Source organism: Plecotus auritus, assembly GCF_963455305.1.
Source record: "Plecotus auritus genome assembly, chromosome: 13".
Classification (NCBI taxonomy): domain Eukaryota; kingdom Metazoa; phylum Chordata; class Mammalia; order Chiroptera; family Vespertilionidae; genus Plecotus; species Plecotus auritus.
In genome coordinates, this window is record NC_137779.1 from 6,756,363 (window position 1) to 6,769,613 (window position 13,251).

Below are 13,251 nucleotides of genomic sequence, written 5' to 3' on the forward strand. Positions count from 1 at the left end.
TGGGTTCCTTGTGTCCAGTCACTGCTGGAGATGCTACTGACATCTAGTGGACATAGGCCTGGCATGCTGCTTGACACCTACAATGGACAGGACAGCCTTTTGGCCCCAAATGTCAGCTGTGCCAAGGCTCAGAACCCCTGCTCTGCGGAAAGGCGAAACTTTGCCTTCGCCAGTGTGGCTCAGTGGATAGAGCGTTGGCCTGCGGACCGAAGGGTCCAGGGTTTGATTCTGGTTGGGGGCATGTACCCTGGTTGCAGGCTCCTCCCAGGCCGGGGCCCTGGTCGGGGCTCCTGCAGGAGGCAACCAATCGATGTGTTTCTCTCACATCAATGTTTCTCTCTGTCTTTTCCTTTCTCTTCCACTCTCCCTAAAAGTCCTTGGAAAAATATCCTCGGGTGAGGATTAACAAAAAAAAAAGGAAGGAAGGAAGGAAGGAAGGAAGGAAGGAAGGAAGGAAGGAAGACGAAGAAAGACAGGAAGAAAGAAAGAAATGCAAAATGCAGTGCCTTTGAGAGAAGTAACACATTAGACCTTACTGGTTATTGAACACTTTAGTGGGAATTCATGGAGGAAAGGCCTCCCTCATTTGACAACCCCACAGAATAGGTAAAGTTTGGCAACTTTGTGTATGGAGAGAAAGTATTAAAAGGTTGACCTGGAGCTCTGTGGGGGAGTGTTTTGTCAGACATGGTACCAAGAAAGAAGTTTCTTGTGGGAGAATGGTAATATACACCTATCCCCGATGCAACATTTCTTCCCAGGGTAGAAATTATATAACATATATTTCCTGTTATGTCTCATTTGACAGAATAGTGTCACCTATTATATACAACTAGAGGCCTGGTGCACAAATTTGTGCACGGGTGGGGTCCAGCCGGCCCGCCCCATCGGGGCCATCAGGCCAGGCGGCCGGGGGGAGGGGCTGTGGGCGGTTGGCAGGCCAGCCCCGCTCGCTGGTTGAACTTTTCGAACTCCTGGCTGAGGGGACAATTTGCATATTACCCTTTTATTATATAGGAAGGATGGAACATATGTAACTCCTGTATATTTTTCGCCTTTCTTTTTGGTGCTTCCTATTTGCTATTTTAATCCGTGGTTATTTATGAATTTTCTCTCCAATGGAATTGTGGGTTCCTTGGGAGGAGACCCCAGACATCCATCATGGTAGCTGTTCAATATGGACCTCAGAAGTGACCCTGACCATGTACCAGGCTACCATGGGCATTATTTTCTGTGATTTCTGCCACTGAGCTACAGCCCACCGTGGACCCTGTGAATCCGCATTCCAGAGACCACCGTAGCTGTGTTACCTTCCCACTCTGTGAAACCCAGAAACCCCAAGGCCCTTCCAGCCTTGCAGATCCCTGGGCGTGGCTAATCTTCAAGTTATTAGAACAGACTACCGATTGCATACATTCCAATTCAGGCAGAAATGCAGTAGATCAAAATTGAGCCCCATAAGAAATTTTCTCAGCAGTCTGAAAACAGGAATTGAGAAGGGAAAATGCCACCACGTCATGATCGAAGGTATCCCATTACCAGCGATGATGGCTGTGAATTTAGCTGTCGGAAAGATCTCTGAGAGAAATACGCTGGCTTATTCCGTCTAAGAAGGGTTTAATTGGCTTCTGTCAGGTTTTATGAAAGTGCTACTTGCCACTGAACCCCACATGGATTCTGCAGCTTTTGAATATAACAGCTGACAGCTGAGTCTTTGCGGGCTGTGGAAATGCTGAGCGCGGGTCAAGTATAGGTCTCTTCCTATAGTTGTGCAGAAGCTTGTCTGTCCCGAATTTCTTCAAGCGCCGCCCCCCTCCAGCAGTGCAAACAGATGGAGGTCATAGGACAAAGGGGGGCCCCTCCCACGGTCTCAGCTCTTTCTTCATGTTATTTCCTGTAAGTATATATGTTTCATAGCTTGCAGAAGTGGGTTCTGTGGGGTTGTCTCTTTTCACTGCAGTATCCCTAATACCTAAAGTCATGCTTGGCATGTTCCCGGAGCTCAATAAATTCAGGGTGTGGCAAAAGGTTTACAGTTGTGTGTATACAAACAGCGCTTACTCTTTATTTTATAGCCAGATTCCACAAGGCACAGTAAGGGCATAGTCAAGATGTTCACAACGTTCTTGTGGGATTCGAATCTACTCACTTACAGGCACCTGATAAGCTTTGTTTCCTTGCTGCCCCTCCCGCAGCCCATATCACTCAGCCACGTGGGACCACAGGTTCGGACCATAAGGTCAAGCTTACAACCATAGCCTTGGCTGTAACTGTGCTGGACTTGCACGTGGCTTTGCCACAAGAGGATCGTGTCCTCTCGTTAGTCCCGGGCTTGAACCTGTCCCAACACGGTAGCCGCTCTCCACACCTCCCCTTGCCACGGCTGTCCACAGTCATGTCACGTACCCACTGTCCCGCCATTCTTGCCGTTGGAAGAGGGAGATGGCACTATTCTGGCAAATGAGACATCATAGGAAATGTGCTGCAAAGGTTCCTCTGATGCCTCTGTTTGCTTTGCAAAAGGGACAAACATAGCTTTTACTCTTCATTGATTGGCTGCCTCTCGCACATGCCCTGACCAGGGATCGAACCCGAAACCTGGGTATGTGCCCTGACCGGGAACCGAACCCATGACCCTTTGGTGCATGGGACGATGGCCAGCCCCCGTCCAGGACAGGCAGCTCCTTTCTGTTGGGTTTTTAATGACAGCGAGATAGAAACTTCAGGTACCAAGAGACGGTGCTTGTATAAAGGATTCCACACCTTTCTACAGTTTTTGCCAAATCTCGTTTCTGCATTTCCATGCTAGGATGGGGTGTTCTAAGTGCTCCTCCAAGAAGGAAAATGTGGGCCCTGTACCCTCCCTCCCCACGGCAACCCCATTAGGCGTCTCTGATGCCCCCTGGGAAACAAAGGGAGAGGGAGCCCGGTATCCGGTTGGGGAGCCGGAGCCCCACAGACGGTCCCAGCAGGAGAAGGCATTCGAGCAGAGCATTTGCATCCATATCCCTTTCATTGAAAAAACTACAGATAGATGTTGTCCAAGGCAGGGTGCCATTGTTTACAGTAGTTACGATGTCACGACTTCCACCTCTGGAGGAAGGGAGTGGCTGGCTTCAGAGGGCGTCAGGACCCATTCCGGCGTTTCCCAAGTGGCACCCGTTATGCTCATGCGTGGCGGACTCATAGTAAGTGACATTCCTCCCCGAGAAGCCAGATCGTCCCCAAACAATCCTCACTGGACAGTTACCTGGCTGCCTGGCATGTGTTATTCACCTTTTATTTGTTACCCCCTCCCCCACAAACATAAAAACCACGTGAAGCAGTGATTGTGCCTCACGCCTTCTTTCTGTATCCCCCGTGGCGCATGCTCACTGTCACGGAGTAGCACGGTGAGGCAGGGAGGGTTTGAGTTCTGGAGCCAGACAGAATGAAGCTCAAGTCCCTGCCCTGCCCCTTGCCGGCAGGGTGAGCTTGGGTCAGGGACCTGTCCCCCTGAACCCGGTGTTGCCATTGCTCTCATTCGGAGGTGACAGTTCACAGGTTAAGCATTGTAGATGGTTCTGAAATATCATACGTGAAGACTTTTGCTCAGAGCCTGGCACGTGGTGAACACTCAGTACACACCACCTGTCATCCTCGTTATCACCACCACTACAATTCCTGGTTTGATTTGCACCAGAAGTCGATCCTAATCTCTTACATATTTTCCCGTGGCTTGTCAGTTCCTAGTTAGCCTGGTTTTGGTTAACCAGTGCTTTATAGTAGCTCAAAAAGTTGAAAATTTTAAGGGCACGAGCCTTCAGATGTGCACGGGGACACCTGGAGGTCTTCACAGGTCCCTAGAACGTGGTGCGGAGGCAGCAGGATTTCAATGAGTCATTTGTGTCTGAGGTCCTAGTTTATCCAACAGTTCCTTCGGAGCCTTCTCCCCGCCCTGACCTCCCCCCTCGTCCCACCAGCCCTCATCCCAAGAGAAAGATATCATTCCGACCTCTATTGTATTTGTGGATACAATAACAAAACACACTCTACTTTCTTCTTCTCAGACGGACAACTATTGCACTTACCTGAATACATGGCTTCTTCCTTTCTCATATCTCTCTCTCTATCTCACTCGGGCGCGAGCACACATACACACACACACACACACACACACACGCACACACACGCACACACACACACACACGCGCACACACACGCACACACACACGAGTCTGAGTTAGCTGTCCTCTGAGTTCCCACAGCACCCAATGATACATCCCCAGCACATCATTAATCAGCCGACATTATAATTACCTGCTTTATTACCTCTTTTACTCCCCATCCCAAACATGCACACTATAGATTATGAAATTTTAAAAGGCAGATCTCATTTGTTACAAGAGCACGTAGCAAGGGTTCATAAATGTTGGCTAAATGAATGAAAGAGCGATGTGACTGACATCTAGGGCGTGCTTGCTATGCTCAGGGAGCTGTTCTAGGAGCTTGGGCGCGTCAGTTCATGCTCACAGCAATCCCGTGAGGAAGCACCAGGATATCCCCATTGTACAGATGGCAACACGCAAGCAGAGAAGAGCTGCAACTTGCCCGAGGCCACAGGGCTGCTAAGAAGCAGGTCCAGGCTTCAAAGCCAGGCTCTCTGGGCCGACTGCCCATGCTCTCACACTCACCCTGCCCCCAGCCTCTCCTTGTTCCCCTCTCCCCACCGCTGAGCGGGGAATTCAGTCCCAGCGGGGGCTGCTCTGGATGAAACCCACTCCTGTGCAGCACTTTAGGGTGAGAGGAGACACAGGAAGACCACATCCTGCAGAGAGAGCTCGCTATCAATCCTTAGGAACCAGAGGCCCGGGAACACCTGGGCCGCCCCTGTAAGCCTGGCTGAATTTCAAGCGTTCTTTTGTGCTCTGACTCCCCCCCAGGACTGTGGGTGAACCACCGTGGGCCAGAGTGGCCTTTGACCCTCTCCCCTACTGTTCACCTTCCTTGGCCAATCAATGGTGATACCAGGGTTTGTGGATACAATAACAAAACACACTTAATGAATACATAACTGGTCTATCTGGTTAGGATCATTTAAAAACAGAAACAATTGACTCTGGGCATTAAGTCAACACCAGCATTTCATGTCACTTATACACATTATCAAGTGACAGTATCATGCTAAACCTTCCCATATCTTCACTTAATCCTCACACTGTTTCTGCCGCGTTGATGCTCCTGTACTCACTTCACAAACACAGAAACAACGGCTCAGGGATGCTAACCAAGTTGTCTAATGTCAATGACAGGTGAAGAGCAAAGTCAGGCTTCAAAACGGGCATTCCGCGCTCAGCCCGTAAGAGAGGATGTTCCATGACCTGGAGCCAGCAGCGCTGAGAATACTTTCAGCAACGGCAGACCTACAATTCGTCTTACTGTTTTCTTACGTTCTACAGTGTCACTGCAGATTTCTCCCGTCATTTTGGAATTACTGGCTAATGGGATGGCCTAGCTCACCATTCTGGCTGCCATTTTCATTCTGTATGAGAAACCAACCAATGATAGCAACAGGGATGTGTCTCGACCCTTCAGTCACACCAGGAGTCTCCTCTCTTCCCTGTCCCTTGTTGGTTGAAGGCTAATTCCTATCTCACTTGGTATTGAAAACATGTTGGTTTTGGTAGAGAGCGGAGACTTACCTGTGATGGGGGATCTGAGGCATTAAAGGCCCGGAGGGCCCCTGAGTTGGGGGAACTCTGCATCTTCTTGGGGGCTGGTGTCTTGGTCATCTTGGAAATCCTTCAGGCTTAGCCTGTGTCCCCAAGGGGAGAGATTTTCCAGAATCTTCTACCTCAGCAGCCACCAGTGTGAGAAGCTCCAGCAATTTCACTCTGACTCCCAAGTGCCAATTAGAGGCTCCAAAGAGGTTTCGGACCCATGACTAATGCAAAGCAAGTCATGTGGGTTTCCCACCAACAGGATAAGGAAGTCCAGATGGAGCAGATAAGGAAAGTCTGGAATTATTCACTTTTTAGAAAGTTACAAACTTTTCGGAGCTTTCCACCCTCCTTGAAAAGGGGTATCTTTCTCTTATAAACAAAAATAAAACATGAACTAAAAAAATAAAACTCCACTGATAAGTCTGAGTGGGGCCCATGGAGGGGCCCTATTTTAAGGCGGCTCCATGTGCGGCTCAGGTTCCCGTTACAGGGAGAGAAAACGGCTGAAAACCGCCGGGCTGGGCCTCTCGGTTGCCTAGCAACGAGACGCCGTTTAAGGGCTTCCTCATTGGCTGGGATTGGTGGGGGCGTGGTTTTGCACTCTGGCTGCTGGGATGATGGCTGGGAGCGGGTGCCTGACCAGGGAGCCACATTTTCCAAACTCTGGTTTCTCCTTTTAGGCCTGAGGACCTCGACCCTTTCTCTCTAACTACAAGGACTTATTCCTTTCCAACGCTGTTCTCACCTGCCACTAACCCATTAGTGATTCCTTGTGTCTTGGGTTGGGTAGCTCAGTGTGTGCCTTTAGCCTCGCAATTACCTTAACCGGAGGGGCCTATTTCTCTTCTTTATTCACCCGACAAACTCCTACTCATCTTTCAAAGCCTACACACACACACATACACACAGTATGGGTGCATGGCATTTATTGAGTGCTTAGAATGTACTAGACACTGCTCTGTTTTACATATATTAACTCATCCTCACAAAACGTCTTTAAGGAAGGTGATGTATGATTCTGTTGTATAGACGAGGAAACTGAGGCACAGGGAGATTGAATGATGTGCTGAGGGTCTCAAACAAAGTGCCTGAGCTGGGATTCAAAGCCAGACTGTTTGATTTCTAAAACCCAAGCTCTTAACTGCCTAACTGCAGGACTCCAGATAAGATGCCTAATTTTACCGAGGCTTGGCTTCCATAGCTTTAAATAGGGAAAATGACTTTACCCCAGGCTGGCGAGGATTAAAACAGATAATGTATGCAGAGGCTGATCACACGGGGAGTCCTAGTTAAGTGGCAGCTATCATTATCTTCTGACACCCCTCCCCAGGAAGAATCCGTCATTTTTACAGTGCAGTGTTCATTTCACAGCAGATATTAATACTAATATTTATTGATCACTCACTCTGTGCCAGGCGCTCTACTAAGCGCTTTACGTACATTAATTTATTTAATCCTTCCAATAACCCTGTGGGGTATGTTGCCAGCTTGCAGGAGATTTATTGCATGTGCTCTGATTTGCATGCTTTATCCTTGACATTATTTCACACTGGATCAATCTGACCCGTATTTTATCTCTCAGCCTTGAACTGCTGAAAAATTATGATGTCATCATGGCTACACAGTGACTTCACCTTCCCGTTAGAAGGCCGTCTACTGCGAGATGACCCTCCACGGAATACAAAACACTGATCCACACAGCTCCAGAGGCGAACGCTTGGAAGTCATTGTTTTCTTGCCTTTGTCTGAAGACTGAGTCTGACCCTCTTTTCCCGGGAAGTTTTGCTCCTTCCTGCTTCCTTCTTGGGCAGCGTTAGCAACCAGCAGGTGCTTTCAGAAGGGTGCAGGTAAACTGGATCATGTTCAGAAGACGGGGCTGGGGCGAGAAAGGATAAGAAAAACAAGAAAGAATGAGACCTGTTTAGCCCCAGCAGAACGGACAAAGGGCTGTATTCACATGGCTTTAAGGGACAGGCTTGGGGAAGAAAGACTCATCTAGTTCCACAGGAGCCCCAAGAATAGGAAGAGGGTTTTAGCTCAAGATGAGGAAATCCACAGCAGAGCTCTGTTTTCAAAGGCATGAGCTCTGGAGTCAGACTGACTTGGCCACGGAGCAGTCTCAGTGATAATCTCAGAGGACTAAAATGGATAATCCAGTCATGCCTAACAAAAAGGAAGCCCACAATAAATGTAACTTATTTTTTTGTTATTAATACCCACCTGTCGGAGCCAGGTGAGAACTGGAAGTAGAAAGGGCTCTGGAATAAAAAAGACCTGTGTTCAAATCCTGGCTCTGCCACTTATTGGTAATGAGATCTTGGCCAAGTCACGTCACCTCTCCAAGCCTCAATGTTATCATGAATACTAGAGGCCCGGTGCACGAAATTCGTGCACAGGTGGGGTTCCTAGGCCTGGCCGGTGATCAGGGCCAATCAGGTTCCCTGCCTACTCCTTCCTTCCCCACCCACCCCCAGTTCCCTATTCAGGGGGAAGGAGGGAGGGAGGGATGTGGGAGGTTGGCCGCCAGCCCTGAGGAGGGAGCCGGCCCTTGGCCCCCCTGGGAAAGGGGCCCCATCCACTGCCACTCACCCCCAGTTCCCCATTCCAGCCCGGAAGCCCAGCCCCAATCGGGCAATTGGGACCTGCCGGCCGGGGGGAGGGACCAGGGGGTTGGCCAGCAGGCCCCATCAGCAATGCGGGCAACTCCTGGGTTGAGCATCTGCCCCCTGGTGGTCAGTGCACATCATAGCAACCAGTCATACCAGCCATTCCAACGTAATGGTCGCTTAGGCTTTTATATATATAGACTAGTGACCCGGTGCATGAAGTTCATGCACATTAAAAGGGGATTAATGAGAGGAAATAATTTAATATTGCTATTTGCCCTTTCTCTATAATAGAAGTGTCAGAGATGAAAGAAAATTAGTAAAATGTATATGAAAACCTTCCTCCTGTCAGAGTCTGGGGCACACCACGGGACCCAGAGTCAAGTCCCCGCCCACCCACATGCACCTCAAAATCACGTGAGACCCAGACCTGGCTGCCCCCCCCCATTGGGCTAGATCCAGACCTGGCCAGTCCCACCCTTGTCAAGCCCTGCCAGGCAGGGGGCATAGCCTCAGGTCCCCTGGCCTGGCGCCAGGATGGGGGGCGTGGCCTGAGGTCCCCCAGCTCAGACCAGGGTGGGGGGCATGGCCTGAGGTCCCCTGTCAAGCCCCACCAGGCGGGGGGGGGGGAGACCACAGCCTCAGGTACCCCAGCCCAGCACCAGAAGGGGTCACAGCCTCAGGTCCCCCATCAAGCCCTGCTGGGTAGGGGTGCGGCCTGAGTTCCCCCGACCCAGCACTGGGGGTGCACCTTGAGGTCCCCCATCAAGCCCCAGCAGGCGGGGGGTGCGGCCTGAGGTCCCCCAGCCTGATGCCAGGGTGGGGTGCGCAGCCTGAGGTCCCCTGTCAAGCCCCATGGGGGTGGGGGAGGCCATAGCCTCAGGTCCCTGCTGATTGCTCGTTAAGGCTCCTTATGGGAACTTGGCCTCAGCTGTGGGTGAAGCATCTTTGTGATGGAGTGCTGGTCAATTAGCATATTCCCTCTTTATTAGATAGATAAGTAGTGATGGTTATGCCTGCCTTACAGAGTTGGGAGGACTAGGTGAAATGATGAGTGTATACAGCACAGCAACCAGTGAGGGCTCAAGGCATGCTGTTTCCCATCTCTGTTCACGAAGGGACCTGTTCCATAGGGAGAAAATGAGCTCCCCAGCCTAGAGGTATTCCACCAAATGAGGTCACATTCTGACCTCTGGGGAGTTAGGACCTCAACCTATGAATTTGGGAGGGACACAGACCAACCCATAACACTGAGCTAATGACACACAGTGTTGGATAGATGTTGCTACGTGTCCCTCAGAGATTTCAGACGTCCCCAATCTTCTGTGAATTTTCTGTGGCATTATGGGGTACCCTGATGCAGAGTTTGGGAACCACGGGGCTATAAGAATGTTTTCTGTCTTTGAGCTGAGCCGCCTGGATGTGCAAGAAGTTAAAACCCCCAGGAGTAGACATGAGGTAGAGACGAATTGGGGCGGGGTGGGGTGCCTATAGATTTCTCACCTCCTCACCTGTCAGGTAGCACATTTCTGGAGCGTGATCTGTTCTCCATCCCCTTCAGGACTGACTTAGGGGCAGCCCTAGTGCCTGCTCACCAATGACCCAGCTTTGGCTTCTTCCCTTTTCCTGTTTCACCTCCCCACTGGGCTCCCAAAGAAACCACTTACGTCCAAAATCTGGTTCCTGGGTCTGCTTCTGGGGAGACCCCGAGACCAGTGCTGCGTGGGATAACTAGGGCGGCCAGGCCTGAGGCAGGCCCTGAAGTTTCCCCTTCCCTCAGCTGCTGCATGAACTTGCCACCTCCTTGGTGACCGAGCCCCCGTTGCCGTTGCTCTCAGGGCTGTCTGGAGGAGGTGCCTGGTACTCTCCACGTCCCTCCGCACTGAAAGCACAGCACGTCTTCCGCTGTGCAAACACATCCCCGCAGCGAAATATTTGACAACTAAGAGATGACGTGATTGTTTAATTCTTAATTCCCGGCTGATTTATGCAAAATATAGACTGAGCGACATGAAGTGACAGGCATCCTCTCCTCCCAGTTCGCCAAAAGGCAAGGCGTGAGGAAGAGATGTGTCGAGTAGAAGAACATGTTTGGAATGTGGTAGCTGAAGTGAAATATCAAAATCTGCTCAGCACTCGAGTTTCAGTCAATAATACATATGTTTGGCATTAAAAACCTATTGGAAAAGTCATCATTTTAAAAAATATCTTTAAAGTACTTTTCTGTGTGGCATCTAGCCCCCAGAGCACGCCTTCTGGGTATTTTTACTGAGATGTCAGCATTGGGTTTAGAAATTACGGAGCCCGGGGCAAGAGTAAAGCTCGGGGCTCCCTGGCCCCTGGTAGCTGGCAGTCCGCTGAGGAACTGCTGCCCAGATAAAGTGACGCTGGGCAGTGTGTGTTGGCACCACCTGCACGGCACCTGTACCTCCTCCACTGAAAGGAGGCTTACTGCGTGCTTCCTTGCCTCTTGGGGGCTCTGTGGTTCCATCTCACATTCCTACCCCATCCTCCAAACCACACCCCAGAGCGGGAGGTGCGTTTGGATTTCTGTAAACAAAGGAACACGTAATGTTAACCTCCTGCTCCTCCTCTCTCCCTCTTGACTGGGGTCCAGGAAGGAATGGGGCTTCCAGGAATGTTCTTAGTGAATTCCCCCCACTGGAAACCTAGAATGTGGCCCAAGCAATTTTCATCGATGGTGCTTTCCGTTGTCACGTGCTTAATGTCACAGCATGCTGAGCGGCGGGACGGACTGGGATGTGGAATTGTTCATCCCATTTTACAAAGGTGGAAATTGGAGCTCTTGGGTTTAGTGCTTTGTTAGTGGTGGAGCTTGTCCGCGAACCCAGGCTTTATGATTCCAAAGTGAGCGATTTATCTCAGCACTCTGTCACACTGTCCAAAGGGAGCGATTTATTTCAGCTCTGTCACGCTGTCCTGACGGTCTTTCACTTAAAGGTGTGTGTGTGCGCTCAGTTAAGCAGAACGACCTGGGGTTATCTCTGCAAACCCTGCTGAGACCATTGGGATTTCCAAGCTACCTGGGAGATGTGGACTTCTCCAGCCGTTGGAGGGGTGGGGTGGGGGAGCACTTGCTTGAACATCCACCTAAACCATCTCAATCCCCATCACAGGTAGGAAAACACGTCCCTGCCAGGTATTCCCATGGATTTCCAACTTGCTCATCATTTCCTACTCAGCACACGCTCTAGCCTGCTTCCCACCAGGTAGAATCATGTCTCCTCAAAAGATACGTTCAAGTCCTAAACTCTGGTGCCTGTGAATGTGACCTCATCTGGGCAGAGTTTTTGCAGCTATACTCAAGTTAGGGTGAAGTCATCCTGGATTAGGGCGGGCCCTCGTCCCATGACTGCTGTCCTTACAAGATGATTGACATTTGGAAACAGAGACAGAACACACAAAGAGAACGCTGTGTGACAACAGAGGAAGGGATTGGCGTGATGCAGCTACATGCCAAGGAATGCCAGGGATTGCCAGCAACAACCGGAAGCAGGAGAGAGGCAAGGAAGGGTCCGCCCCCAGGGCCTTCCAAGCGAGCAGGGTCTTGACAATGTTGGCCTTCTAGCTCCAGAACTATAAGGAAATAGATGTCTGTTGTTTTCATCCTTCCCTCCCCCTCCCCGCCCTCAGTCGGTGGTAATTTGTTACAGGAGCCCCAGGAAACAAACACCCCACCCATCTTGCTCCAGCTCCATTTCCCTCTTCACACAACTGGGATCCTAAGGCAGCACACCTCTGCAGGGTCGGCAGCTTAAAACTAAACATCAGGCATCAGTGAATTTTCAGTTAAGTAAAAGTCAAGTTCCCAGGTGACTCTAACACAGGTAGGGACCCCTGCCACACACCTGCTTGTAAGGGGCGTTTTCACATAATGAGCTATAAACATCCTTCCGCTTCTATAGATGCATATGTTTAAACATGGTTTTTAAATGAGTGCTCGCTAAAAAGAAGTCCCAGTTTCATGGCTCTCCAGTAGTTGGTCCAACCAATAACTTTGTTTTGAACAGAAACCTGTGTAGCCTAATCCTGGGTCTGCAATCGGTGGTTTCATTTGGGTGGGAGGATGTTTTGTTGGTTGCAAAGACCTGAAATCAAATTAGCTGATTACCCACCTCTCCACCTGGTGTCAGGACACACAGCCAAGGCCTCATGAGTGGACCCTGAGGACATTGGCTGTCCGGAATCTGCACTTCCATTGGGGAAGGAGTCCTAACCAGCTCGGATCACAGGGGTGAGCTTATCACCGTGCCCGGCCAAGAGAGAACCCCATTCCACCTGGTCTCAGCGACTGGCCCAGAGGTAAGGATGTCAGCCAAATTAAGCCAATCAGAATGGTTTCAAGGAAAGGGGTCCTCCTTTCAGGTCCTGGCGCCAGAAGAGTGCGAATCGGGCTCTGTCCTGGGACACTATTTTGTGCCAGAAGGAAAAGTCTTCCTGTAAGAGAAGAAAATGAGGTCACGCAGAGAAGCAGAATAAGGGAGAGATTGGGGTCTGATGGAATGTGCTTGTGTGCCTGGACCCAGGTGGGCTTGAGGCTAGCACCATCCAAAATCCATTTAGGTGAGCCCGCGAGTAACAGTGTGTTGCTGTGGCTGTGGTCGTTGTTACTGTTGGAAGTTGATTTGAGTTCATATTTTGTCACCTGCATTGAAAAGAGTGACTAGTTTCATTCTTTTCTACCGGAAGGATTATTTCCTGTCCCAGTCTCCCAAAATATTCCCTCACACAAGAGGGGGGCCATTCTTGACAGCAGGATCATGAGACTTGGACTTGGGGGTGAATTCAGCTGAGAGGCAGTGGGGAATAGGGGCAGAAATAGGTTGTAAATAAGTCTTACCTTCAAATCAGATAGTGATTAATCGGGCCTGGCTGGCGTGGCTCAGTGGTTGAGCGTTGACCTGTGAACCAGGAGGTCACAG

At 50.3% G+C, this 13,251-nt stretch overlaps 1 protein-coding gene across 1 annotated transcript in view; it reads right to left on the bottom strand.

The window, feature by feature from the left end:
* Positions 1-5,771, bottom strand: part of CCDC60 (coiled-coil domain containing 60) — a gene marked incomplete at both ends in the record, with an annotated part of 102,927 nt that extends 97,156 nt beyond the window's left edge. Inside the window, one exon of the mRNA XM_080649957.1 lies at positions 5,682-5,771. Within this exon, the coding sequence (XP_080506083.1) occupies positions 5,682-5,771 (90 nt within the window). The remainder of the gene's footprint in view (positions 1-5,681) is intronic.
* Positions 5,772-13,251: the final 7,480 nt, after the last annotated feature.